Source organism: Babesia bigemina (assembly GCF_000981445.1).
Source record: "Babesia bigemina genome assembly Bbig001, chromosome : III".
Classification (NCBI taxonomy): domain Eukaryota; phylum Apicomplexa; class Aconoidasida; order Piroplasmida; family Babesiidae; genus Babesia; species Babesia bigemina.
The window spans coordinates 1,679,772-1,703,721 of record NC_027218.1 but is presented as its reverse complement, the minus strand read 5'-3'; the positions used below and the strand labels follow the sequence as shown (position 1 = coordinate 1,703,721).

The following is a 23,950-nucleotide window of genomic DNA, read 5'->3' as shown; positions in this document are numbered from 1 at the left end:
ATTCTAAATGCAGGGTATCACAAGTGTCTAGCTAGGTTTCTTCGACCTCTGCTTCTCAACAGGGGGGGCGGGTGTTTCCACTATAGGCTCGATGTATGAGAAGATCTGGGAAATGTACCCTGAGTCCTCTTCACCTTCACGTCCAGCTAGCTCCTCAAACGCCTTTGCAACCAACGCGAAGTTAATATTAGATTTAAAAAGTTCTTCCCTGTATCCCGCCGTTGTCAGCCAATTTCTGAAAAACTCGCTGCCCGGAACCACGATGTCTACGTCCTTGAAGTTTATCGCCAACCAGCCAGCCATCTCCCTCATGTCCGCCGCGTCTGCCAGCAACTCGTGCCGCATGTCCTGTACGCGCCTAAACGTGGGGATCAGGTTGTTCTCCGTTATTTTCACGGGGCAATCCTTGACACTCGGCGTTCTTATAAGCAGGGTTCTGCTCAGGTTGTATACGGTGGCCGAGTAGTCTTTGAACAGCTTCAACAGCGTTGCAGGAGTTTTTCCTTTATTGTATTCCATCAGATTCTCCAGAGACGTAAGGAACCGCCTGGCCGCGGCCAACTGCTCGGCGAAGCATGCCAACCAGTGGAGACGGTCACGCAGCGTTATGGGCTCAAAGCTGTTCGCTAATCCATGCGAAGCATTGAAGCTGTCAACCTTGGCTTTTATATTCTTGTATAAAGCTTCATGGTCGCTCCTCTTTATGTGCACGGTTTGCTTCTTTTTGACGGTTCCTTTTCTGACAGATGCGGAGTCATCTGGCTGAATCTCAGCTTCGACTTCGCCCTTCCCAGGTTTTACAGGCTTCTTCTTCGCAAGCTGCAAGCTGACACGAGCTCCGCCTGTTGATTGCCCGACTTCTCTAGCGGCATTGCCGGGCAAACCTATTGTAACAGCCACAAGGAGGCAGCAAAGGAGCACCGGCAGATACGATGATAGCCTTGTACCGCCCATATCTCATCAGCGTTAATGCGAAACGGATGTCGGTGTGTTACGGTCGCCCTTTTATGTACGTAGGACCTGGAAGATCATTGGCATCATACGTTGTCGGCGCCAAGCCGACGGATGAAGGCAGAGAACGGTAGAATGTTATTCACTTCATTTATCTACGTTGTAGAGAATTATGCCATTAAAATTTTTACATCTGTACATTACGCCGTTATGTTTTACCGTGAAGTTCGTCGGACTTCCAACGTCCAACGACGCTGTATACCACCCGTAGATCTGCAGTGGTTATCTATTCCGATAGCACGCCCTTATAACTTATGCGCATCATTTATATTGCGTGTATGAATTGCCTTCTATAGACTTTCGGTCGTTACAACGAAGGAGCCGTAGGTCTTACATTCGGGATAAGTGGCTCCCTCGGTGTCGACATTAACACCCAAAGCGATGCCGATTTATCGACATATTACGCTGGTATCTCTTTAAAGTTACATAACCGGACTTCTAATGGGATTCATGGTCGCCGCCTTGTGTACACTGATGTGGTTGGGGTGGCCGGATGCGCCTTGGCGGTCGAAGGTGAAAATGACGGCGACGCGGCGCTCCTTCACGAACGCCTCGATGCGCTCGGCGACCTTCTCGACGTCCCACGCGGCGGGGCCGTCCTGCCACTCACTCTCGTCCACCACACTACAGTTCATCCTGTACTTACGGCACAGCGCATACAGCTCCGCAGTGCGCACGTCTCCGAGACCCGCAAAGTCACCTGATGCGTATGCACGTTTATCGCATTCATAACGCAACTCACCCTTAGTCAGCGAAAGCAACTCCACACGCACCCTTCCCTCCACGATTAACGGGGTACCGCTTAGCACCTCCAGCAACGGAGTCAAAAACATGCTCTCGTCGTCAGGATGCGCCGTCACAAAGGCAATGCTTGCACTTATTCACGATTGATATGTTGTGGCCTGAGAGGTTGTAGTCGGCCAAGATTGTCACCCGCCAGGATTGCGAAGTACATTTTTATATAACGAACTACGGTTTTGCAGAACGTATGCGTAAGATGTAGATTCTTATGACGTAGTATAATCATAAAACAAATCGAAGCTGAGAAATTAAATGGCAGTTTCTGCGAGAGGCTTCGAGGCTTTTACTCAAAATGGCATCGGCGATGCGTCGGAAGCCGCCAGAAATTTCTTGGCGAACAAAACAGCAATGTAGAAGCAGGTAGTACCCAAGCCAGTGCTGTAAATTGCAACCGCGACGTTCCTCTTTGCCGTCTGAGCTCCATTTACAAAATGTCGGCAACATGCAATGCACAACCGGAAGGCACACAAGGACACATCGAATAACACAAAAACCGAATTTAACCGATTCACATTAAAGCAAATCCAGTATTTACGCAAGGAAATTCGGAATTCCATCCAATGTTCATTATAAAAATATATGAAGCGCACAGGCCAACACCACCTACACACAGGCACATAGATAAATAACTGGCGTCCATGCATCCAGGTATCACTCACCGTTGAGTGGTGCTCGAAGAAGAGTTTGTAGCATCCCAGGCCGAGGGCTAGTATGGAAGTGGTTGCGGCTAGACAGAATCCAATGTACGCAGAAGGCTTCGCCAAAATAACATAGGAGCAGCCTGCATAAAGTGTAGTGTCACACACGCAACACCTACCGGCGTATGCGCCAGAGATAGCGGCGGAGGCAAGGAGTGAAACCGCGGATCGCTTGGCGACGTACGCGTACACACCTCCTCCCATGAAGAAGCCGCTGCAAAGAATGGCGGGGACAGCAAAAAGTGCGATCATTTTGTCCTAATATTCGAATCAAATACGAGTGTGCGTTACTTCAACTAGCTGTGCGGGGAATTCCGTGGGGATAGCGTCTCTCCCTGGGCAGCAATTTTCGTCTTAGGCTGGTACTTACCTGTGTACGCTGACCAAGCGCGAATGTGTGCTGCAGAAACTACAATATTCCATAACTCTGCACATGTGTAGCACTGCAGAAAGGTCTATAATCACGAATAAATTCTAAGGCAGTCGCTGCAACACAGTGTTTACCGTGATATTATATTGCACACATTTATCTCATGATTCTATATTATAAGGGGTCTAAATTGCATTAAATAATAGGTGTGATGTGCAGGGAGTACCGTGCGGCAAGGAATCTTCTACTCATTCAAACATCGGAGCGTGCTTACGTCACTGCCTTCTACGACACGCTGTGGCATATTCCCATTGACATGACAGTCGTTTTCCGCGTAGCATCAGTGTAGATATTTTAACCTTTTTATCACGTTTGAGCGCTGTTGCGGCCACCGGTTACATGTACACGCACTGTTACCGCTATCGTGACGCTTCTGCGATGTTAGCTTACACATGCCATAATTTGTCTTAAATGCGACGAGTTAGTAGGTGTGTAATGTTTAAATTATATATTAGTGGGTCGATTCATTAGGATACGCTCCGAAGCCAGGATAACTGAGGCGCGGCACGAAGGCTCGTCTGAATAGGTACGACCATCTGGCTTAGTCGCAGTGGAATCCTTTGTTATATGTGTTTGAATGAGCCTTACATTTCACACACATCACTGTACGTATGGGTATTTGCCCGTTGAATGTCTAAGAGAGTCATAACCATGTCGATCGTCCAACTGCTAGGGCCATCGGCATCCCTAGTTGCATAAATTCCGTTCATGTGTGCGCTACGCTCTCCATAAGTAAAGTAGACATATCATAATACGTTGTATTGCCGCGAGTGTAGCCTGCTACATGCAGGACAGAGGTGACTATGATTGTCACCGATTGCTACTGCAAGTGGCAGAGGTCTCCAACCATGAGACGTACGGTTGCGTTGTAGGAGAGCCATATGAGGGTTGTTGCGCGGGGAGGCATTCTCAGCGTGCGGGGTGTGAGGCTTCAGTGAATACGAAAACCAATCCCAGAATTGCGCAGCCAATGACCGCACAATAGCTATACACTAATAGAGATGGCATTTTAAATTACTTGTGGAATCGCTACATGAAACCGTAGGTTGCTGGTTGGTTGATGGGTGGTCTCATTCGGCAACACCATAATATCAGGTAGCAAAGAAAATCGCTGGGTTGCATAGCCTTACATAGTCTTATGGCAGGAAAGTTTTCCACGAACCCCACTTTGTAAAGCCTCACTAGAGTGTATTTGACGTGTCAGAAGAATTTTCTTTCATCTGCAAATTTTGTCCCGCATAAATTCTTCGACCAAAGGGGATACAACTGTTAACCTTTCGTTGGCCCTTCAAAACGGACAACTGGATTTTGTCTAAAACGCTCTGGACTGGTATCTCAAATTACGGAATTTGACCGTTTATTGTTCTTTTCTTGTACACGTTTTGGGATATTGTTCCGTTATTGTTGTGAAAATGGCATCTATTCGGTATTATGGAAGGCAAGTGGTAACATCCCTTCTGTGCTTCTACATGATCGTATTTTACGAGTCTGCTATGGGCAATCCGGGTGCAGAAAGAAGTCAGCATGCTGAAAAACTGCGCGGCAAAAACATTGCATTTTACGCTGCTAATGCAGAGTTGCATCTGAATCTGGAACACCTAACGACGCTATATGTAAGCGCCGAAAAACTGCACAGGAATTTGTGCGCTATCGCGGATGAAATCAGTGACTCTGACGCTCCGGAAGAAAATAAAAGAATAGAACTCGAGGGGTGTAGCGGTGCAATTAAGCTAGTTGAAGATGTAATCCGTGATGCCAAGTATTACGTAGAACTAGCAGGTATTCTGGATGAGTACATTACCTTAAGCAGGGAAAGTAAGAAAACTGGTACAACTTCGGAGAGAGCAGCTGAACTCAAAAACGCTCTCAGAAGTCTAGAACAGAGGTTCAAAAACAAAGAGCAGTTAGCATTGCACCTGCTGACATACGGCATTGGAGAGTACTACGTAAACTTTATGCGAGAAGCCGAAGCCTTCATTCATAAATACGCAAATTGAAAATGAAAAACGTCAACTGAACTTGTCGAGTATTCACTAGCTGAGCCTTAACTCAGACGAGAACAAATCGAACGCAAGGTTCCATTTATTTTAGAAAATTTGAAGGCCAAAGGAGGAGGTCCCAGCAATTCACGTTATATGGAAGATGATGAATTCTCATTATGGTATCCGACAATGGAGATTAGCTCATTTAAACAATACAGAAGCAGCAACAAAATTGCGTCGGTGGTTCTTCAGATTTCAGCAAGACAGGATTGCGCAGGGAAAAGGCGTAAAGAGAAACTCGAGGCACTGCGTATCGTACACTTAATTACGGTTGCCTAGCATTTTCGCGCTAAATAGTTGGCCTTCGTTATTGGATGACACCGCCGCTTTGAGGTGGAATGTGATTAGGCCTTATGATGGACGTCCGGACTATGTCAGGATGCTGCTTAGTGGGATGGATATGAGCATGAGTCTCCAATTAATACGATACGTAGTGACAAACGTTGTGGAATGGACGTTTTCGCTACCTAGAAGAAACCGGGGACGAAAGTAACAACCAGTGTGGAGATATACCGTCGCTTTTTCAACTTTAGACTGGCTTGATCGAAACACCATATACAACAAACAATCAAATTCGAGGAAATCTTGGTGCTTCGTTGCGAAATGCTCCGTACATTGTCGCTCTATTAAAGCTCAAGCAGTGCTCGTAATCGTACGGCAGCGTTTGGCAGCCACAACATTGGTGACGAAAGCTTATACACGTTGGGATGCAACTAAATAGATATGCTACGATCTTATTTGGAAATATGCGGATTAGGAGACAACATAGTGGCCTCCTCATGGTCCATCGTAGTTGAAAACTGCAGCCCTGTCTCTCGGCCAATGTTGGGCAAAAATCTCGAAAGACACTGAGTTACTCATTATTTTATGTGATATGTTAGTGATAATGCATAGCACGTTGCAAGGGTAGGTGATTTTCGTCAATACCTTCCTGTCGTATTAAGGTCATCCACCTCAATCCGGTGGAGGGTAGCATTGTGACGTCCTCCCAAATACGCCTTTATATTCAATCATTTAACCACATTCGCTACGTTTTCACATGGAGGGTCATATATGAATCCTATTTCTAACGTGCTTATGATGTTTATACCGGACAACTTGGTCTAACGCAAGTTATCAATGTACACGTACGGTGAGATCGAATTCACTATTGAGCTGAGCGTTGTCGAGGGTGTTACAGTTAATTCTGCCATTCACTCGATTTCCAGAATCTGAGTCGCTTTCCTGACGCTTAATATCCCATTGTGAATAAATCCCAACGTTTCACTCGTCTATCACGTCTGAATTTACGCTGAGTTAGGTGACACGTAGGAAATCTTAGATTGCAGTTACCTATATTACTTGCTGAAGCATTACAGCACATCGTATATCGTGCACTGTAAACACACAACTATGAGGTAACGCACTAGTTGTATGCCTCACGACCAACAGCCTGGTGCAGTCAAGCACTGCCGCTGTGATTAATCAAAATGGCTGGAGTTACCGAAATGCTACAATGCGTGCTGTATAGTCTACGTTGTTGTGTGTTAAAGGTGTTAACGGTCGTTTAACCGTTGACCATTTGTGTGAGTGAACTTATGATACCTTCTTAATTGTCGAGATGAAAAAATTAGGACAATGGGCTGATGGCGCAGATACCCTCGTCATCCTCAGAACTGTGTTTACTGCCAAATACATACGTTATAAACAGCAGTGACAACACCATATCACGACTATGAGCTGTATTACATAAATCAATACATTTTGCCCTAATGGCGATAGGTTGCCAAGGGAACGAACACACCAACAGAGGTACAAACATGTATTATGACAATTAAAGTGTGTCATTGCCAAATTGGTTACCAAATCTAAGCTGCCTATTACTCGGCGTAGTAGTTCTCAATCTGTATAGTGGAGAGAACGACGCCCTTAGCGGTGACGCATCGGCACTCCAACGGCGGCGTCTGGCGCAGTGTTTCCTTGGATCTTATTCGGAGACGTTCGAATCTCAGGATGACGAAGTGACTGGATCGATACGCCATCAATGATTCGCTGATGTCTTTTAGGTTCTTCCGCTCAGCACCGACATAGACTTGTGTGAAGCAGTTGGGTGGATCCATGACGTACGGTGCTGGGCAGTAAAACGCTGCTTTGTGTGCCGTATTGATGTCAATCTGGCAACCGATCTCTTGCCCATCAGCATCGTAGAGTTTGGGTGTCTCAGGTTTGAACAACTCAGTGGACGAATACGTAACTCCACAGCCCTGCATATAGGGGTCCGTCATTTCGACTTTAACTTCAACAATATTCCACGTGGCTCCTGTTGCTGATTCTAAGGCATTAGCAATGGGTTGTTCGGGTGCGTCTGAGGTCGATGCATTATCGGTGATAACGGACAAATCCGATGGCTCCGGTCTTTTGCTGCAGACGAACGTCATGGGCACAAATTGCTTATAAGTTGCATTTTTGGAAATCAATATAGCGCCCATGGTTGACCGAAGCACTAATTTAGAAGGCTCAGTTCCATTTTCGTCACTGTGGTAGCCAACTTGGAATCCACCTGGGGTTGTAACTATAGAACTACCGTATGTCGCCTTTACAAGTTCAATAACATCGTTAGTTTCGTTTACCGAATAGTAGAACTCTTCAGGATGTTTTGGCAGCCATGTTGCTGCCAAGTCCTCATCAATGCGAACATGAGGAGCATCATACGTTGTGTTCCCATGAGAAAACCAAGCAGCCGCAATCCCACATGTAATGGACAGCGTTTTACCTAGATCCAACTCAAATGATTCCTGAGACACGTGTTTTAGCACAAGAGGGGCGGGCGGTGTGCGCCCCTCACTTGACAATTCAACCTCGTCCCAAGGCAGTAATATGCGAGGAAGTAATGTAGGATTCGCATAGTCGCCATATATTATGGAGGTGACGTTTTCATGCTGATGCGATGTAACAATAAGCCTGGACTTCTCATATCCACGTTGGTCGACACAAGAGCAAGCGTAGCTGACAGGGTTATTGCTGCGGTAGAAATAGTCGAACAGCTGGAATCCTCGAATGGGGTATGGCGTTGCATGTCGCAGAGATGCAGGAATTGAAACGATCCTATTCTTGCGTAGATCGTAACCCAGGGACTGACATGTAGGTGGTAACAGTTCCTCATCAGACCTGCAGTATATACCGGCGGTCTGCTTAAAATCTTCCTTGATAGGGGCAGCGCATTCGTAAACATCTCCTATACCGTTACCCATGGATTTCACTGAGCAATGTTTCTGGCTAATCTTAGGATTGAATACGCTTTGTGGCCTTCGGTCGCAACCAATTATGTTGTACTCATGGGTGAACGCCATATGCAAAGCTATGGTACCACGTACCTTGTCCCGAACATTCTTGTCCTTAGATATCAAAGTCCAATGGTAATAGAACGCATTAGATGCGTGACGTAGCGCCATGGGTTTATCCAGATGATACCTTATTTTTACCTCTCCTCTCTCCATTTGCGAAACGTCAAATTCCAGCGCGTCGCCAGCGATTGCTTCGTGGTGCATCGACTCGTCGTGAATAACAAAGCCAAAAACGCTAGCTAAGTGTCTCAGCGTATACAACTCACTTGGCAGAAATTCAGTCTCGTAATCATAGACAGACGGCAGTGGGGAGAGGGCGACGGCGGACGCGTCCTCGTCGACTTCCATATCGAAATTTGTGTTGACATCATCTTCGGAGGCTCTTACGGTGGGAGCTGTGTTTATCTGTTCTGTGGGCAACCTTATAGTCAAGGTGCTGCCTGGATGGAGTACAACTGAACACCAGGGGCCACTCACATGGCTGAAAGGCTTAGAGAAAATCTCTTTTGAAATATCACAGACGTATTCGGTTTTAGAACGGATTTCTATTTTGGCTTTCACCCGACCGGTTTCTGAATCGACGCACCGGCATTCACCATCGATGGGTGGTAATGCCAAGCCATTAAAATATCGCGCTACGACCCATTTCCCATTCTTTTCGAAATCATTGTATAAATGTGGTGTAGTAACAGTCGCAACTTCGTCACTCTTGTTAATGAGAGACATCATGCAATCAGCAGGTTCAATTAGGCCTTCGCAAACGAAACCTATGGGCGATAAGGACATAGGATCCGCCACACATGAAACTGTTCCGGTATCCGGGTCTATGGAAACCTCATTTTCCGCATCAAACAGAGGCGAGGGACGGCTTCCACAGCCCTGGTATGGGCGATCCATACGTCCTCTGACCAAGTAAAAAACACCCAAACCACCCCCTATCTTGGATATTTCCTGTATCATAGGTGAGCCCACATTCCAAGGAAGAACTTGATTTGGACCAAAGTTATCGAGGCGGTGCAGGTATCGCTGCAATTCATCATTCAGCTCCAAATATTTCGGTCCGCAGATAAATATCAGACGACGTTGCGTGATAGCAAAGGTCCTAGTATAAGGTTTTGTGAACTTGATATCCGTTACCAAAAATTTCGATTCCACAGTGATAAATTCGTGTTGGTCTTCAGTGCGTAATACAGTCGACAGAGGGACGGTACGAAGCTCATCGGATTCACCCACATACGTGTTGATTTGGCCGTTCTCATCCGAACTTGGTTGAGGATGCCAGACATACTCAATGTTGTTGACTCGGCGAGGGCAGTTCGCGGATGCGCTGTAGGTAAATTCGAGGTTTTTGTGGCACGCAACAAGCGCATTGCTGGCGAGTATATCACGCGGACGTGCGAAATCGCAATTAGATGCGACCAGCCGTACAATAGAACACAACCAGATTCCACAGAATGCCCAAATGGACCTCTGAGAGCTGACTTTGGCCATGGTTACCGATTGAGCCTTACTATTGACATCAAGCGCACCAAATACGTATGCTTTCTAAGCCATATACAACTTTTAGATGTGTAAAAAGAAAGCCCTTTTACACCTAATAATGGCTTGCGATTGGGCATTACAACCGAGAAGCACCACCCATCAGCAGCTAGGCAGCAACGCAGCTAAGAAGTTTCGTCGACACTTTTCTACGGAGGAAAAAAAATGAAGCGAGCTGTTACTACACACATGTCGCGTCTTAACTGTGTCAAGATTGATTAAATCATTGTGAGATTAAAATTGGAACATGAAAGAGGGTCTCTACATCTCAACATGGGTTGCGTTTCCATGAGCAAACGAGCATAAGCTACGGGACATAATCGTCGTGCATTGGTGGAATATTACCTTTATCGTTTTCTTAAATCGAAATTGCCCACGATTCTAACTTTGTTGGGGCAAGTATATCACGACTGCCATCGGCGATTACAGCCAGGCAGGATTGATGACGTGGCATGAGTTCCGCGGTCACACGGAGCATGAACTCCGACATACATCTATAGTGTGCGAGGGGAATGTCTCCATTAAGTGTGAAAAATGCCCGTGCCACATATATGCACGTACACTGCGCCAGACAAGCATTCAGACGAATATAACAAGTGAAGTCGTACCGTAATATTTGTAGAGCAGCAACATGAGCTAGTCTAGTATAAGTTGAACATTCGACGCGTTAGATGTCTGTGAATCACCGTGATTCCGAAATTCGTCCCTAACGCGTTCGACTCTCAAGCGAGCGTGCCTTCGAACATATAATGCCTTGCTCAATGTGTGACGATTCGTCATTGAGTGGTGATATGATTTGCATGGTTATTCCGGTTATTAGCACGATAGCAAAAAAATAAAATTTGCTCATCACTGAACAAGGCGATACGTTTGTGCTCATTACCTGTCTACATGCGTCAGAGGGAAAATAACAAACTGTGAGGAATCGCCAATGAACCTCAGACAAGATGCAGGTGTTCTAGATGTTCAGCAATCTGTTACTTCACGTTTCATGCAAATGAATGTTTGACGCAAAACAAAACTATTTTTATCAGTAAGTACAATATTGAGTCACCCAAGTTCATACTCCCAAATAATTATGTGTGGATAGCATCGTTGGTGCTTTGAAATACATACATTTTGTCGTGGTACATGAGATTCAGTACGGAATCACACGAATTGCAAATATATCATTTTAGGTACTGGCATTTCATGTCACCGTTCCCTAATTCAACCGGTTAAAAAAATGGCATCTATTCACGACTGTATGTGGAGGCGTTTTGCATACCTTTTATATCTCTACACGGTCATCATAAATGCATCTGCTGTGGGCGCTGTAGGGGGAGCTGGTGATCCAGATGTTGCAGGAAAAGGGGAGAAAACCCTTGCATTTTATGCCAATGATCCCGAATGCCGTACACGTCTCAAGAGCTACACGACTCTAATTGCAGGTGTTGATGACATGAAGAGGTATCTGGCTGTCCTCACATCGGTAATACCTAAGTCCGACTCTTCGCCAGAAGCTAAAGAAGCAGAACTACGGGAATGTAAAAATTTATTGAAAACCATTCAAACTGTAATACACAAGGACAAATATGACCAACTAGCAAATCTATTTGCTCAATACGACTCCATAAAAACAGCTCTTCAAAATAAAGGTGTAACACGGGAAAGGTCGGCTGAGCTTAATAAGGAACTTGCCGATCTAGAGATACAATTCAAAAATCTAGAAACGTATGCGGCTGCGCTTGTTAATATCAATTTTGAAGTAGATCATAAACAAATTATAGAAAGAACGCAAGCGCTTATTGAAAAACATAGAGGGCCCAAATCACCTCAGATTAGACGCGGTGGCAAGGCTGTGTTGAACGCTAATACACCTCTCCCACGAACAATGAATCAGCAACAACGCAAGACTGACGAGAAGCCGTCTAACGAAATGGACGCTCAACACGAGGAGGAAATCACAACTGACCATATACACGGCATGAAGAATACCAAGGATTCATCCGGACACGCGGCTCTGGGCATTATGGTTATTAACACCATGGTCGCCATTGGTCTCATGGCAGCGTTCTGACCAAAGTCGGCTCCAAACAAAAATTGCATAGTTAATGATTGGGGGAGTAATGTTACGTTTATGCGCGACTAACTTGTCATGAGATACTAGGTGTGTTACGGAGAGCTACCTCCAGTAACAGATGCCCACACTCTGTACGTTCCTAACGTTGGCCTTAAGTTACACAACATGCGGTTCTCAGCATATCAAATGACACTCGGTGTCCGTATAATACCGTCTACCGCCTCGTTGCACGGCTCAGTAAGCAAGCGGCTTACAAGGCCCATAAATGCGTGGGCATCTAAATGACCCGCGCCATAACTTGAAGCTACCGGGAGAAATGACTGCACGAACACTTGGGAGGGTCACAACTAGCAAAGTTATGCTAGGCCTACGTGTTCATACGCCTCGGAAAGAAGGACATTGCGCTTAACTGATGGATACGATAACGAGCTATGCCGAAATGGCCAGGATCGCCCAGCGATCAGAAAACGCTAAGTTATCTGCACAGATGATAATAAGTTGCAAGTATCTACAATGTCCGTTGGGTGTACGGACATTGAAGCGACTACGTTTGAACCACACGGAAAGTTGCGTCCTGAATACCATACAGGGGACACCAAGAACTATTTGAGCTTATATGGAGCACTCAGTGCGATGGGTGTGCATTGCATCCACAATGAGTGCTCACTACACTTTGTACATTAGAAGTGCCTCGAAAATTCCCGCGTCACCCGGTCACTCGGAATACGGACCCAGAATATTCTATTGTTTATCTTATTTTCCAGCTTTACTGTGTTTTCCTGATTTTTCGGATTTTCCATGTTTCCCAGATTTCCCGGATTTTCCATGTTTCCCAGATTTCTCGGGTTTTCCATGTTTCCCCGACTTTCCTAATTTTGTACCTTTCGCACTCTTGCCTGCTTTCGCAGAGCCTACAAATGTTTGAGCTACTACGGCTTCCTCTACAAGTTGTACAGGTTTAATAGATTGCTCAACTGGCAGATTCTGCACCATATCAGATCCGTAAAAAGTGTCAAATCCTGCGAGGGCATACGTTTTGTGGAATAAATCTTCATCCAAACTATTAAAAATCCTGAATATTTCTGCGCCATTTAGGTCAGCGCGGCATTCCGACGAGTAGTAACCCAGAGGTATCAACACTTCTCCCGGATTCTTATATGTTGTTACACTGATGAACCATCCGTTGTCCTGTTCGGCCACATCCGACAACGATTGTAGACCTGCGTACAACATTGGCGCAATTCCCACGAGGACCACTGCGCAATCTTCCGGCTTCTCCGAACATGATGCCTCCCAAGTCGCTTCTGAACTGTAAGCAGACCTGTACGTTTCAGGTCTTTTTATATCTTCCAAGAACTTTTCACAACCATCCACAACTTTGCGTAAGGTCTGTTCGATGTATTCAGGTTTTGCACCCTTGACTCTTATGGCGTGTCCATTCTCATCATAGTATTTGTATGGGGAGGCCTTTTCCCCTGTCTTTGCGGCGCTATCCAGAGTATCGAACAATTCCAGTACTTCTTTCGCGACCACGTTATCCCTCAGCCCCGGTTTCTGCAGGAACTCCTTGGCTACGCTTTTAATTTTCTCGAGAGCTGGCAACTGCTGATATCTAGCAGAGTGTTTTGAGAACAGATGGTGAACTGCGCCAACCATAGCCTTCCAGTTGTTCTCGTCACAACTTCCCTTGACGGCCATCAACCAGTCAATGCCCTCCTTGAGGTTACGAGGAATATCGGTCAACGAATTGTACAGCATTTTGTGAATAATCGTTAAATTAGACGAACTGTATGAACGTGTGTGTAACCCTCCTACGTGCAGGTCAGCTTTAGAACAGACCGCGCTTTTAAATGCGGGTGTTAATGGCGGGTGAAGACAACCCAACTTTCCTTGCCTTCTAAGAGACATGCGCCTTATATAAACATAGGTACCAACATAGACAGCCACCATACAAAATCGTATAACTTGATGGCGACTTAAATTCCATGTTGCGGCCAGTTCTAGGCTATAAAGTCTTCTGCAGCGCGCATAACGCGAGTCGACGGGTGACAGGTTCGGGCAGAACGACGCACATTGAATCTAGAGGTGCTAGAATAATTCGTAGCCGTATATATATTTTCTAAGTATTGCGAGAGGTAGATAGCAATGTCATAGGAAGCCTGCGGCGTCGTGCGTGGTATGCTGGTTATCAACACACCTGTCACAATAAGAAATTCAAGTCCACATTTACCTGTCTTCCATGATTAGCACAATTACTATTGCTCTCAGTGGACGTTATAATTGATTTTGGCGCCTGTCGATGTGTGACAATAGCACCTCACGTCATAAATTCACCTTCCTCTTAGGATGCCTGTCTTCTCGGCCCATGTTGCTGAATCCCGGGCGCCATCATCTTGTTGATTATTGTTTGTGCGTGAATTATTTTGGGTGTATGTATACACCTACGATACTTGCGTATTAAACTAGTGCGCCGGTTGTTTACCTAACGTGCTCTTTGCGTTAAAAATGTTTTGTCTCACGCGTTGTGGGCCCGAGACTGCGTGTTAAACAGCTTATACATATTCTTAATTTCCCTATGGGCGTCTATTTCGGGATTCCTGAATTGCAATTGCCCACATTCCCTCACAACGCTTCCTTATCAAAATCTAAGCTAATTAGAAGTTTAACGGAATGTAACTCCATCAACTCATGCCACTACTAATTTGGCATATTTACCGCATATTGAAATAGTAAAATACGCATATGACGGTGGTCTTATATCCGAATGAGTATCCCGAATGTGACCTCCAAGACTGCCACCATAGGCCTCATCCAAATTCTTACAGGACAGCTGGGTTGGACGTTAGGTACCCTTATAATTATTTCCGTGCGAAGTATATAGTTGTTATGGTTTCGTCGATGTTCAAATGGAAACCCGACATTGCCGCCTTCTAAATCATTGATACCCACATTGCTATTGGTAGGGGAATTGTGCTGTCGTACCAACTGTTCCGTAACCCACTTTATAACTGCAGATGTTCAATTCAACCACTAACTCACTGGTGCTTGTCGCATTTCCCATGTTGTCAATGTATTAACACAGAAGCGGGCATTCTGACAGCGCCACATCCATGCAGTGACGAGGTCCAACTTTTCATTGAGTTGACGGTTGTTGAAAATAGTTCACCATATCTGTAATTGATTCCATTTTCAAACGATTCAACGTATTCCCGGCGCTCACCGTACCACTTTTGAAGCCGTTGTTCTCTCGTCCATCGCATCAAGCGGTAAGCGCTTAGTTCGGTGGCACTTCTAAGCACGGTTTTCGTAGTTGTTATTCGGATTCAATCTGGCCTTATGAAACATATGATTTAGCGTACTGTGCTTGTATGATATTATAAGCAGATGAATCATTTGCTGTATGCTTTCCCAGAGCTTATCTAACGTGGCCAGTCACTACCACGGTGGATGGCTTTCAACCCTAATGAAGCTACTCAACTGTGCTTCTAAACTTAATGTAGTGCTCATGGTTGTTTATTAAGAGCATATTAGACATTTTAAATGGTGAGCAGATATACTAAGGGCTGTGCGCACCTAACTATTTAGCTTGGCGCACAACGCAGACCCAAAGCGTGGTGGCACGTGTCTACCCATCATTTTCACAACTGGTGTCATTAAAAATCATGCTAAGCAAGAATGCCACCGGTAGCGCTAAAATATACTGTCAGATTTTACCACCGGTATTACCACATTACATCAAAGCCACGCTGTCACTGGAGACACAAACAAACAGAGCTATCATCATGCATTGACAATTAAAGTTCGTTGTTGCCAAAGGGGTTAAAAAAATCTGAGCTACTTGTTACTCGGCGTAGTAGTGCTCGAGCTGTATAGTGGAGAGAACGATACCCTTGGTAGTGACGCAGCGACACTCCAATAGCGGTTTTTGCCACATAATATCCCCAGGTCCTATACGAGCACCGTCGAACTTCACTGTGACGAAGTGGTCGGAACACATCGTGAGCAATGATCGGCTGATTACTCTTAGGTCATGCACTCTACCGTTCACGGAGACCTGGTCGAAGCAACCGGGTGGGTCCAAAACGTAAGGAGCTGGGCAGTAGAATGCCGCCTCACCGGCAGTATTAATATCTATCTTGCAACCAATTTCTTGCCCTTCCGCATTGTAGAGTTTGGGTGTCTCAGGCTTGAACAATCCAGCGGACGCATATGTGACTCCGCAGCCTTGCATGTAGGGGTCCGTAGCCTCTAAGTTAACTTCAACTAAATGCCACGTAAATACTTTGGAGGACCGTAGGACATGGGTAGTTGTAGATGCAGGGACCTCACCGTCGATGATTGCCGCATCCGCTGGTTCAAGCTCTTTGCCGCAGACAAATGTCAAGGGTACAATGTACTTATGCATTGGATCCTTCGATATAATCAGGGAGTCTTTATGAGCTTCGATTATCAAACTTTGATATCGCTCTGTTCTTAATAGGTCTCTATAAATGAGTTTAAAATCACCCGGAGTGGTAATAATTTCATTTTCATATTTCTTACGAATAAGCTGATCACCATGTTTTGTATGGGTTACGGCATAATAGAATATGTCTGGTTGATTTGGCCACCATTTCGTTAATGGCCACCCCTCCTCAATTTGCATTGCACCGTGATAGGCTTCTATGTCATGAAAACCAAATTTACACTCTAGTATCAACCGTTTACCAACAGCCAATGTAATCGACTTTTTCAGCGCTTTATGTGCCATAATCAATTTTGTTGGTGTGGATTCTTCAAGCAACAGATCGGTGGTCTTTAATAACATATACCGGATTCGCGTTCGATTAAGAGCCGTATCCACGCGACGTGTTTTGAAAGTGTAACGCAGACTCTCTGTTTTCTTAAAAACAACTCTGGAAGTTTCGTGCCCACGTTGGTCAAGGCAGAAGCAAGCAAGACTGAAGGCACCAGCTTTGCCGATTTCAATGTTGAAGAGCTGAAATCCTGGAATGGATAGTCGCGTGGCGGTTTTGATCGATTGAGGCAACGGAATGACTTCATCAGAGAAAACATCATATATTGTGGACCCACAGTTGCCAGGTAACAGTACCTCATTTATTCCGCAGTGAATACCAGCTTGACGAACTTGCCGCATGTTATAAACGCATTCATACGTATTCCTTATATTATTTCCCATGGATATGGTAGAACAATATGACCTGTTACTATTGGGATCGAATACAGCTTGTGCCCCTCGGTCGCAACCTCTCATCTGGTAGTGATGGGTATATGCGAAAGAGACATTGACTACGGGTCGAATACTATCAATTACGTGCTTATTAGATGTAAATGTGCACTGATAATAAAACGAGTTCAATCCGCTTTTCAAGGTGAGAGCTTTGCCTACATGGTACTTCAGCATCACCTCTCCTCGGTGCATTTGGGAAAGGTCCAACTCGAGAGCATCACCGACAAGAGCGTCGTGGTACGGGATTTCGTTGTACGTATCAACGTCATGTCCTGAGGTCACTTGTCTCAGGGTATTCAAGTTATATGGCTGAAATTCAGTCTGGTATTCATGGAGAGACATCATTTGCGAGAATGTGACAGTGGGATCCCCCTCCTTGGGAGCCTCCAGATTAGAATTATTTATTGGAAATTTGATTGTTAGTGTGCTTCCCGGATGAAGCACTACCGAACACCACGGGCCGCTGATTGGTTGAGATCGGTTACGTAATATTTTGCTAGCAATGTCACAAATGTAGTCAGTTTTCGATCTGATCTTTATCTTGGCATTCACCTGACCCGTTTTGGGGTCTTTACATTTGCATTCGCCATCTATAGGTGGCAATGCTAAGTCATTAAAATATTTGCCTACAACCCAAGGCCCGTAGCCTTTGACGTCCCAGTAGGGACGTGGGCGAGGAGCAGTTGCAACTTTGCCTCTAGGGTTAATGAGGGACTTCATGCAATTTTCAGGCTCAATTCTGCCTTCGCACAGGAACCCAATAGGTGATTCTGACATAGGATCAGCCACGCATGAGCGTGTACCAGTCTCGGGATCTACATCCACCTCATTATCCGGAGCGAATAGTGGCGAGGGGCGGCTGCCACAACCCTGGAGAGGCTGATGCATGTTTTTTCTGTACAGGAACACCACACCCAAGCTCTGCCCAGTCTTGGCTATTTCTTCAGTCAAAGGTATGGTTGAACTCCGAGGACGTGCCTCTGGTTGAAGGGCACTTAGCTGATAAATGTGTTGCTGCAACGCATCAGTCAAAACCAGATTTCGCGGACCGCAGATAAATATCAAACGGCGTTCGTTAATAGCAACGAATTCATGGTATGGTATGTAGAAATGCAGCTTCATTTGCAACGGGTCGGATTCTACCCAGAAAAATCGCTTGCCGGATTCCGAACGAACGACATGCGAATGAGCAACCGATCTAAGCTTGCCATTAACACCTACATACGTGTTAATCCGAAAATAATCCGCCGACGTCGACTGAGGATGCCACGCATACTCGGTACCGTCGACATGGCGTGGACATATCACAGTTTCAAACTTCAAGAAATCCGCATACTTGTCGCATATAGCTAGATCATTCTGACCAAGTAGCTGATCTGGCCCCCCGAAGTCACAAACCGAGGCATCAATACCCCTAAGGCAATACAGACATATCGCGCAAAATATCTGTAGAGGCGTCATATTTCTAAAATTTGCCATGGTTAGGCCTTTTGCGTCATACAATCAATAAAGATTAACCTACATAGAAACACATGATACCAAAAGATGCACGCTATGGATTAATGAAATTAAAGCAGAATTAATACTCTGTAATTTTGTCGGGAAGTGAGGGCAACCTAAAATTTCATCGCCGTAGCTGGCGTCCAGGTTGCAAAGGAATTTTCATCCACGGCTGCAACTGGAATATTCATCGACGCTTATTGGTTAGATCACAGACTCCATGTGTCAATACACTGGTGAAACCACCCTTGCTATAATGACACTACAATCAGACTCAGATGGGCCGCTCTTTACCTGAACATAAGCTTCTGCCCACTTCCAGGAAGCGCAACCAATCTGATACAATAGGGGTAACAATATCACAATTATTGTGCAAACAAGTGTCGCCAAGGCAAATTGGTGGACGTGGCGACGCAACGTGGGAGTGAACATGAGAGCATGATGAAAAAGATAAAAGGGGAAATGTTCAATCAATTGATGCATCTCAATGTAACACCTTAAGTGGCGACGTATATGAAATTCAGAGGATATTATTAGCCTGTGAATTAGCCTAGCGCAAAGACAAGATGGGTGCCGTCAAGGAGGGTATCCAACGCGCTCAACAATATTACGACGCGGAAACAGCAGCCAACACCAGCATCATGAGGCATAAGACTGGTACAATCGTAAACATGCCGTATTCACGTAGCCAGATAGAACACTATACAATGCCATGACGAGGATTTACTCCTGCATAACATCGGTCGTGCTTTAGGTATCCAACGGTCGTCTTGCTCTGTGCGGGTATCAGCACGCGCTGCTGCGACATTTGCGAATTAGGATTCTAAACTTACCCAGTGAGATCCGTCATTTCACTTTGTATCTGAATGGCGAGGCGTGCGAACTTGTTGCTCATGCCCAGTTCTGCCTGGTTCCTCGTGACGGAGCGGTCGACCTGCACCGGGGTGTATCCGAACTTCTTCTGGACCTTTGCGGCAATTATAGCCTGCACTGCCAGGCTTGCGGCGCTGACGTTGAGGTCTGGCAACGTGGTCATGGGTTGCTGCCTAGTCTGCAGACCTTGCAGCTCCGCAAGCATATACTCGTAGATGGAAATTACTACTTCGCTCGGTATGTCGACGTCATCTTCTTCCTGCTCCGCTGCCGGTTGGCTGATCATTTCGATGATTTGCGTGCGGATTTCATAGTCGCCTTGGTACCTCTCCACAAGGTAGTCGAGGTCTAGCAAAGTGAGGCCTTTAGACTTCAAAGGGTCAACGGGGACGTCGTTCACTATACGGCGATACAGGCCATCCACGGTTTCGCTGAAGTCGTTGTCTATGATTTCTTGCACCAATGAACGCAGCATTGTCTTCGCCTTTTCCTGGCTCTGCATGATTTTCTTTAGCAGATTAAGCACATCCATGCGAGTCATCCCTTCTAAGTTTGCGGATGGCTTTGACAATATAGTCCGTGATTCTCCCTTGTAGAGGTCCCCTTCTTCTTCTTCCTCGTCATTCGCCTCCTTTATGAAATAGTAGACCACATACGCCAGCGCGGCCGCCGCACCTAAGGTGGATGTGCAATGCGGTCGTAGAAGGTTACGCTTACCGCTCACGACTAAAGCCTTCGTGTAGTTGAACGCCATTTTTGATGCGTATATGTCGAGTCACGCCGTTACGAGCCGCGATCTACCGTACGAATTTTTTAAGCATTAGGCAGACAGAAATGCTCACACAACAGCTACCGTCGTTCAAATCTAACGAACGTCCTTTCCAATTTGATGAAGCCGCAAATCACGGTGCCGATTTTACACTGCGCTAGCTTCGAGTGCTGTGCACACCGAGTACGGCAGCGGTAAAGTTTCGACTACGAGTCAAGGCTTCGTTGTCATATACAGCGACCCTGAATCGCTGATATACAAAGATTGGAAATTTAACGGTGTGACCCGACCTTCCATGGCTCGACGACGCTGTTTGCTCTTCCCGTGGGGAAAAAGGGGGAAGACAGCCATTTCGCCGCGCCGGATGCGCCCATATATCACAGCCCATATTACTTAAACTACACGAAGTTTGCTGGCTTGGGTGAGCCGTGTCGATCATGCGGTGCGATGTGTACGGGTGTCACGACGACGCTTTGGTCCGTCACCCCTTAATAACAGCGATCGGCCTCAGCTTGACGCATTTCTTCGAGATTCCTGCCTCGTGGCAGGTCTAAGAATTACATTACGCCGTTAGGAGCTTGTCTCACCTGCACAACTTCGGTGACGTCCTTGTAAGATTCCGGCGCCTCCTCCGATATGAGGTTGGGTGAGGCAACTCTGATCTGCAGAACTTAAAACGCAGTTTGGCCGGACTTACGGAGATCCCTTTCTCGTACAAGTTGTTCAACACATCCTTGTAGTCCAGCGTGTGCCTGCTTTTGTTCCTGCTCAGGGCGCGTCCTGCGTGCTCATGTTGGCGTATGGCCGCACGTTGTTCTCACCTGCCCCGTGGCACGTGGACCCGAAGGTGAGGTCCATAGCAAGCTCAGTGCCGGTGAGCACGTACGAGCACGTGCCCATCGTGCCCCCCACTAGCACCGGCTGGCCAACGAGTTGGTAGTCGGCGGGGACCAGAGGATGTAGCGGGCCGAAGGCCCTCGTGGAGCCCTTCCGGTGCACGAGCAGAGTCTTGCATTTGCCATCCACCATATGCTCCTGCAACCTATAGAAACGCGCCTGCAGGGACCCACTTCCACCTTTGCGATATTGTGCGAGACGTCGTATATGAGGTGCATGTCGAGGTCATCCGGCGTTTGCCCAAACGTCTTTGAGAAAGCCTGCCGCATGAGGAACGTGATGGCGCTCCTGTTGACCCATGCGTAGTTCGACGCGGCTGCCATTGCCTTTAGGTACTTGATGCCCTCGTCCGAGTTTATCTTCGCGCACGACAACTGCTTATCAAGCACCTTGATGCTGGATGCGCTGGGCGACGCCTCCATGTCGATGAGGGCGTCGGTGGCCACTTGGTGCCCCAGCCCCCTGCTTCCGGAATGTATCATGACGCAAATTTGGTTGACTTGGTCGATTCCCATGACCTTTGCGGCGTACTTGTCGTATATCTCTTCGACAACCTGCGTCGGCGCATGCTTCAGACAAACCAGACGTCCTCACCTGTATTTCGGCGTAGTGGTTGCCTGCTCCGAGCGTCCCCATCTGCGGAAGCCCCCTTTTCTTGGCCCTGGAGGAAACCGTGGTGGCGTCCGCCTGGATCATCCTCCCGAACTCCTCACAGTGCTCCTTGTCCTCCGCCCAGGAGTACCCCTGCATGACCGTCCAGTCCATGCCGTACTCCAGGATCTCGTTGAGCGCTGCGCACGGACGTGATTGGTTGGCGCGGCAGCGCACGTACCCGCGTTCGTGCATGGTATCATACCCTGCGATCCGACCCCGACGGGGATGTGGTCGAACATCGACTGCACGAGCTGCTCTTTAACGGGCTCTACATCCTTAAGGGTCAGGTTGGTGCGGAGGAGCCGGACTCCGCAGTTGATGTCGAAGCCCACCCCGCCCGGCGAGACCACGGCGTCGGGGTCGTTGATGTCGAACGCCGCGACGTTCCCGATTGAGAATCCATACCCTGCACCGCAGTGTACGCTGGTTCGAGGCAGATTACCTGAATGTGCGTCCGGGAGCGCGATGCTCCCCTTCACGATCCCCGGCAACGCCGCCACGTTGGCCAGCTGTTTCAGCGCCGGAAGGAACGTGCCCGCGTCGGTGCTGTACTGCTGCAGCTCCTGGAAAAGCAGCTTAGCTAGGTTATCGTTGGCGAACACGTATCCCTCGACGTTCATTCCGGGCACGAAGCCCTTCCTGACGCGGTACATGTGTCTAGCCGCCGGGTACGGCTCAATGAAGGCCCTTTCGGCCTCATAGGTTTTGCGTTTGGTCATCTTAAAAAAATGTTCATTTTGCCAGCGCCTGTTTCATGGTAGCGCCTAGTAGTGCGGGCGTTTCGGCGACCAGGACCCCGGCCTCCTGGAGCGCCTTGATCTTGCCGACCGCCGTTCCGGTGTTTCCGCTGACTATAGCTCCGGCGTGGCCCATCCTCCTCCCTGGCGGTGCACATGTGCCTGCGATGAGAGCGACTATTGGCTTGTCTGTCGGATTCGCCTTGATCCACTCGGCCGCGTCCTCCTCGGCGCTGCCGCCAATCTCACCAATGAGCATGATTCCTGCGTCAGTATTAGCGGAAGCCATCACAGAAGACACAAGTGCGTATATACGCCAGCACGTTTCGTTGCTGGTGTCCGTTGCTGACAGTTGCGCAGACACTCACCCTTGGTCTGCGGGTCCGCCACGAACTTCTTCAGCACGTCGGTGAAGGTGATTCCGCCGAACGGGTCTCCTCCTATTCCCACACACACTGACTGCCCGAGGCCGTTGCTGCTTGTTTGCGTCACAGCTTCGTACGTGAGCGTCCCACTCCTGCTGACGATGCCGATGCTGCCCCTCTTGTGGATGTGCCCCGGCATGATGCCGATCTTGCACTCCTCGGGCTTGATGATGCCGGGGCAGTTCGGGCCGATGAGCGTCGACTTGCAGGCGGGGTCCTTGAGCATGTTCTTGACCTTGATCATGTCGTGTTGCGGGATGCCCTCCGTGATGCAGATGATGAGCGGCATCTCGGCCTCGATTGCCTCCACGATCGAGCCTGCCGCGCGCGGCGGCGGCACGAATATGACCGTGGCGTCGGCCCCCGTCTCCTTCTTGGCGTCGCTGACGGTGGCATACACGGGCAGCGAGTGCTTGTCGTCGTTACACCGCCACATGGTACCGGCCTTGTTCGGGTTGACGCCGCCCACAAACTTCGTCCCGTAGTACTTCAGGCATTCCGAGGCGTGGAAGGAGCCCTGAGAGCGATGTTCGGTGCAAAGTTTAAGATCAGAGACAAGTGGAAGCTTGGTTATTGCATCGCAACTAGCTCAAATTAGCATGGCAAAGCCGTTCATCCCGTCTTTAAAATACATACCTGTTTACCGGTGAGGCCCTGGCATATAATCTTGGTGTTTTTGTCCACGTAGACGCTCGCTCCGGAGGAGAAGGTCCTCCGCCCAGGACCGCGTCGGTAGACGGCCTTCGCGTGATGTGCGGTAAAAGTTGGCCCTACCCTGTTGCCCAGAAATCTGACGATTGAGCGCGTGACCATGTTGCCGGTGTGTAAGAGAAAAGTGAAGTGACAGGCCCCGCTGCCACGCCGCCTCACAGCGCCCCGCGCCACTTCGGGAAAATTTAGTCACGCATTTTACGTTACAATAACAAGCGTACAGCTACATGTTCTCATGTTCCAGTCCA

The 23,950-nt window shown here is 47.4% G+C and overlaps 11 protein-coding genes across 11 annotated transcripts; 2 read left to right on the top strand and 9 right to left on the bottom strand.

Annotated features, from left to right (window-relative positions):
- Nucleotides 1-27: 27 nt before the first annotated feature.
- Nucleotides 28-954, bottom strand: BBBOND_0306970 (hypothetical protein; the record flags this gene model as incomplete). The annotated part of the gene is made up of 1 exon (XM_012913525.1): nt 28-954. One exon carries the CDS (start codon nt 952-954, stop codon nt 28-30), a length of 927 nt encoding a protein of 308 aa, XP_012768979.1.
- Nucleotides 955-1,433: 479 nt separating this feature from the next.
- Nucleotides 1,434-1,844, bottom strand: BBBOND_0306960 (N-ACETYLGLUCOSAMINYL-PH OSPHATIDYLINOSITOL DE-N-ACETYLASE, putative; the record flags this gene model as incomplete). The annotated part of the gene is made up of 1 exon (XM_012913524.1): nt 1,434-1,844. One exon carries the CDS (start codon nt 1,842-1,844, stop codon nt 1,434-1,436), a length of 411 nt encoding a protein of 136 aa, XP_012768978.1.
- Nucleotides 1,845-2,099: 255 nt separating this feature from the next.
- BBBOND_0306950 (hypothetical protein) lies at nt 2,100-2,762 on the bottom strand (the record flags this gene model as incomplete). The annotated part of the gene is made up of 2 exons (XM_012913523.1): nt 2,100-2,225; nt 2,472-2,762. 2 exons carry the CDS (start codon nt 2,760-2,762, stop codon nt 2,100-2,102), a joined length of 417 nt encoding a protein of 138 aa, XP_012768977.1.
- Nucleotides 2,763-4,352: 1,590 nt separating this feature from the next.
- BBBOND_0306940 (hypothetical protein) lies at nt 4,353-4,937 on the top strand (the record flags this gene model as incomplete). Its single annotated transcript, XM_012913522.1, has 1 exon — nt 4,353-4,937. The coding sequence occupies one exon, from the start codon at nt 4,353-4,355 to the stop codon at nt 4,935-4,937; it is 585 nt and encodes a 194-aa protein (XP_012768976.1).
- Nucleotides 4,938-6,841: 1,904 nt separating this feature from the next.
- Nucleotides 6,842-9,796, bottom strand: BBBOND_0306930 (hypothetical protein; the record flags this gene model as incomplete). The annotated part of the gene is made up of 1 exon (XM_012913521.1): nt 6,842-9,796. The coding sequence occupies one exon, from the start codon at nt 9,794-9,796 to the stop codon at nt 6,842-6,844; it is 2,955 nt and encodes a 984-aa protein (XP_012768975.1).
- A 1,273-nt stretch (nt 9,797-11,069) lies between these two features.
- On the top strand, nt 11,070-11,903 carry BBBOND_0306920 (hypothetical protein; the record flags this gene model as incomplete). The annotated part of the gene is made up of 1 exon (XM_012913520.1): nt 11,070-11,903. One exon carries the CDS (start codon nt 11,070-11,072, stop codon nt 11,901-11,903), a length of 834 nt encoding a protein of 277 aa, XP_012768974.1.
- Nucleotides 11,904-12,659: 756 nt separating this feature from the next.
- Nucleotides 12,660-13,664, bottom strand: BBBOND_0306910 (hypothetical protein; the record flags this gene model as incomplete). Its single annotated transcript, XM_012913519.1, has 1 exon — nt 12,660-13,664. The coding sequence occupies one exon, from the start codon at nt 13,662-13,664 to the stop codon at nt 12,660-12,662; it is 1,005 nt and encodes a 334-aa protein (XP_012768973.1).
- Nucleotides 13,665-15,747: 2,083 nt separating this feature from the next.
- Nucleotides 15,748-18,615, bottom strand: BBBOND_0306900 (hypothetical protein; the record flags this gene model as incomplete). The annotated part of the gene is made up of 1 exon (XM_012913518.1): nt 15,748-18,615. The coding sequence occupies one exon, from the start codon at nt 18,613-18,615 to the stop codon at nt 15,748-15,750; it is 2,868 nt and encodes a 955-aa protein (XP_012768972.1).
- An 850-nt stretch (nt 18,616-19,465) lies between these two features.
- On the bottom strand, nt 19,466-20,263 carry BBBOND_0306890 (hypothetical protein, conserved; the record flags this gene model as incomplete). Its single annotated transcript, XM_012913517.1, has 1 exon — nt 19,466-20,263. The coding sequence occupies one exon, from the start codon at nt 20,261-20,263 to the stop codon at nt 19,466-19,468; it is 798 nt and encodes a 265-aa protein (XP_012768971.1).
- Nucleotides 20,264-20,759: 496 nt separating this feature from the next.
- BBBOND_0306880 (uncharacterized protein family UPF0027 family protein, putative) lies at nt 20,760-22,548 on the bottom strand (the record flags this gene model as incomplete). The annotated part of the gene is made up of 7 exons (XM_012913516.1): nt 20,760-20,828; nt 20,866-20,940; nt 20,976-21,058; nt 21,100-21,313; nt 21,349-21,729; nt 21,770-21,966; nt 22,008-22,548. 7 exons carry the CDS (start codon nt 22,546-22,548, stop codon nt 20,760-20,762), a joined length of 1,560 nt encoding a protein of 519 aa, XP_012768970.1.
- Nucleotides 22,549-22,561: 13 nt separating this feature from the next.
- On the bottom strand, nt 22,562-23,804 carry BBBOND_0306870 (succinyl-CoA synthetase, alpha subunit family protein, putative; the record flags this gene model as incomplete). Its single annotated transcript, XM_012913515.1, has 4 exons — nt 22,562-22,830; nt 22,935-23,508; nt 23,628-23,732; nt 23,766-23,804. The coding sequence occupies 4 exons, from the start codon at nt 23,802-23,804 to the stop codon at nt 22,562-22,564; spliced, it is 987 nt and encodes a 328-aa protein (XP_012768969.1).
- Nucleotides 23,805-23,950: the final 146 nt, after the last annotated feature.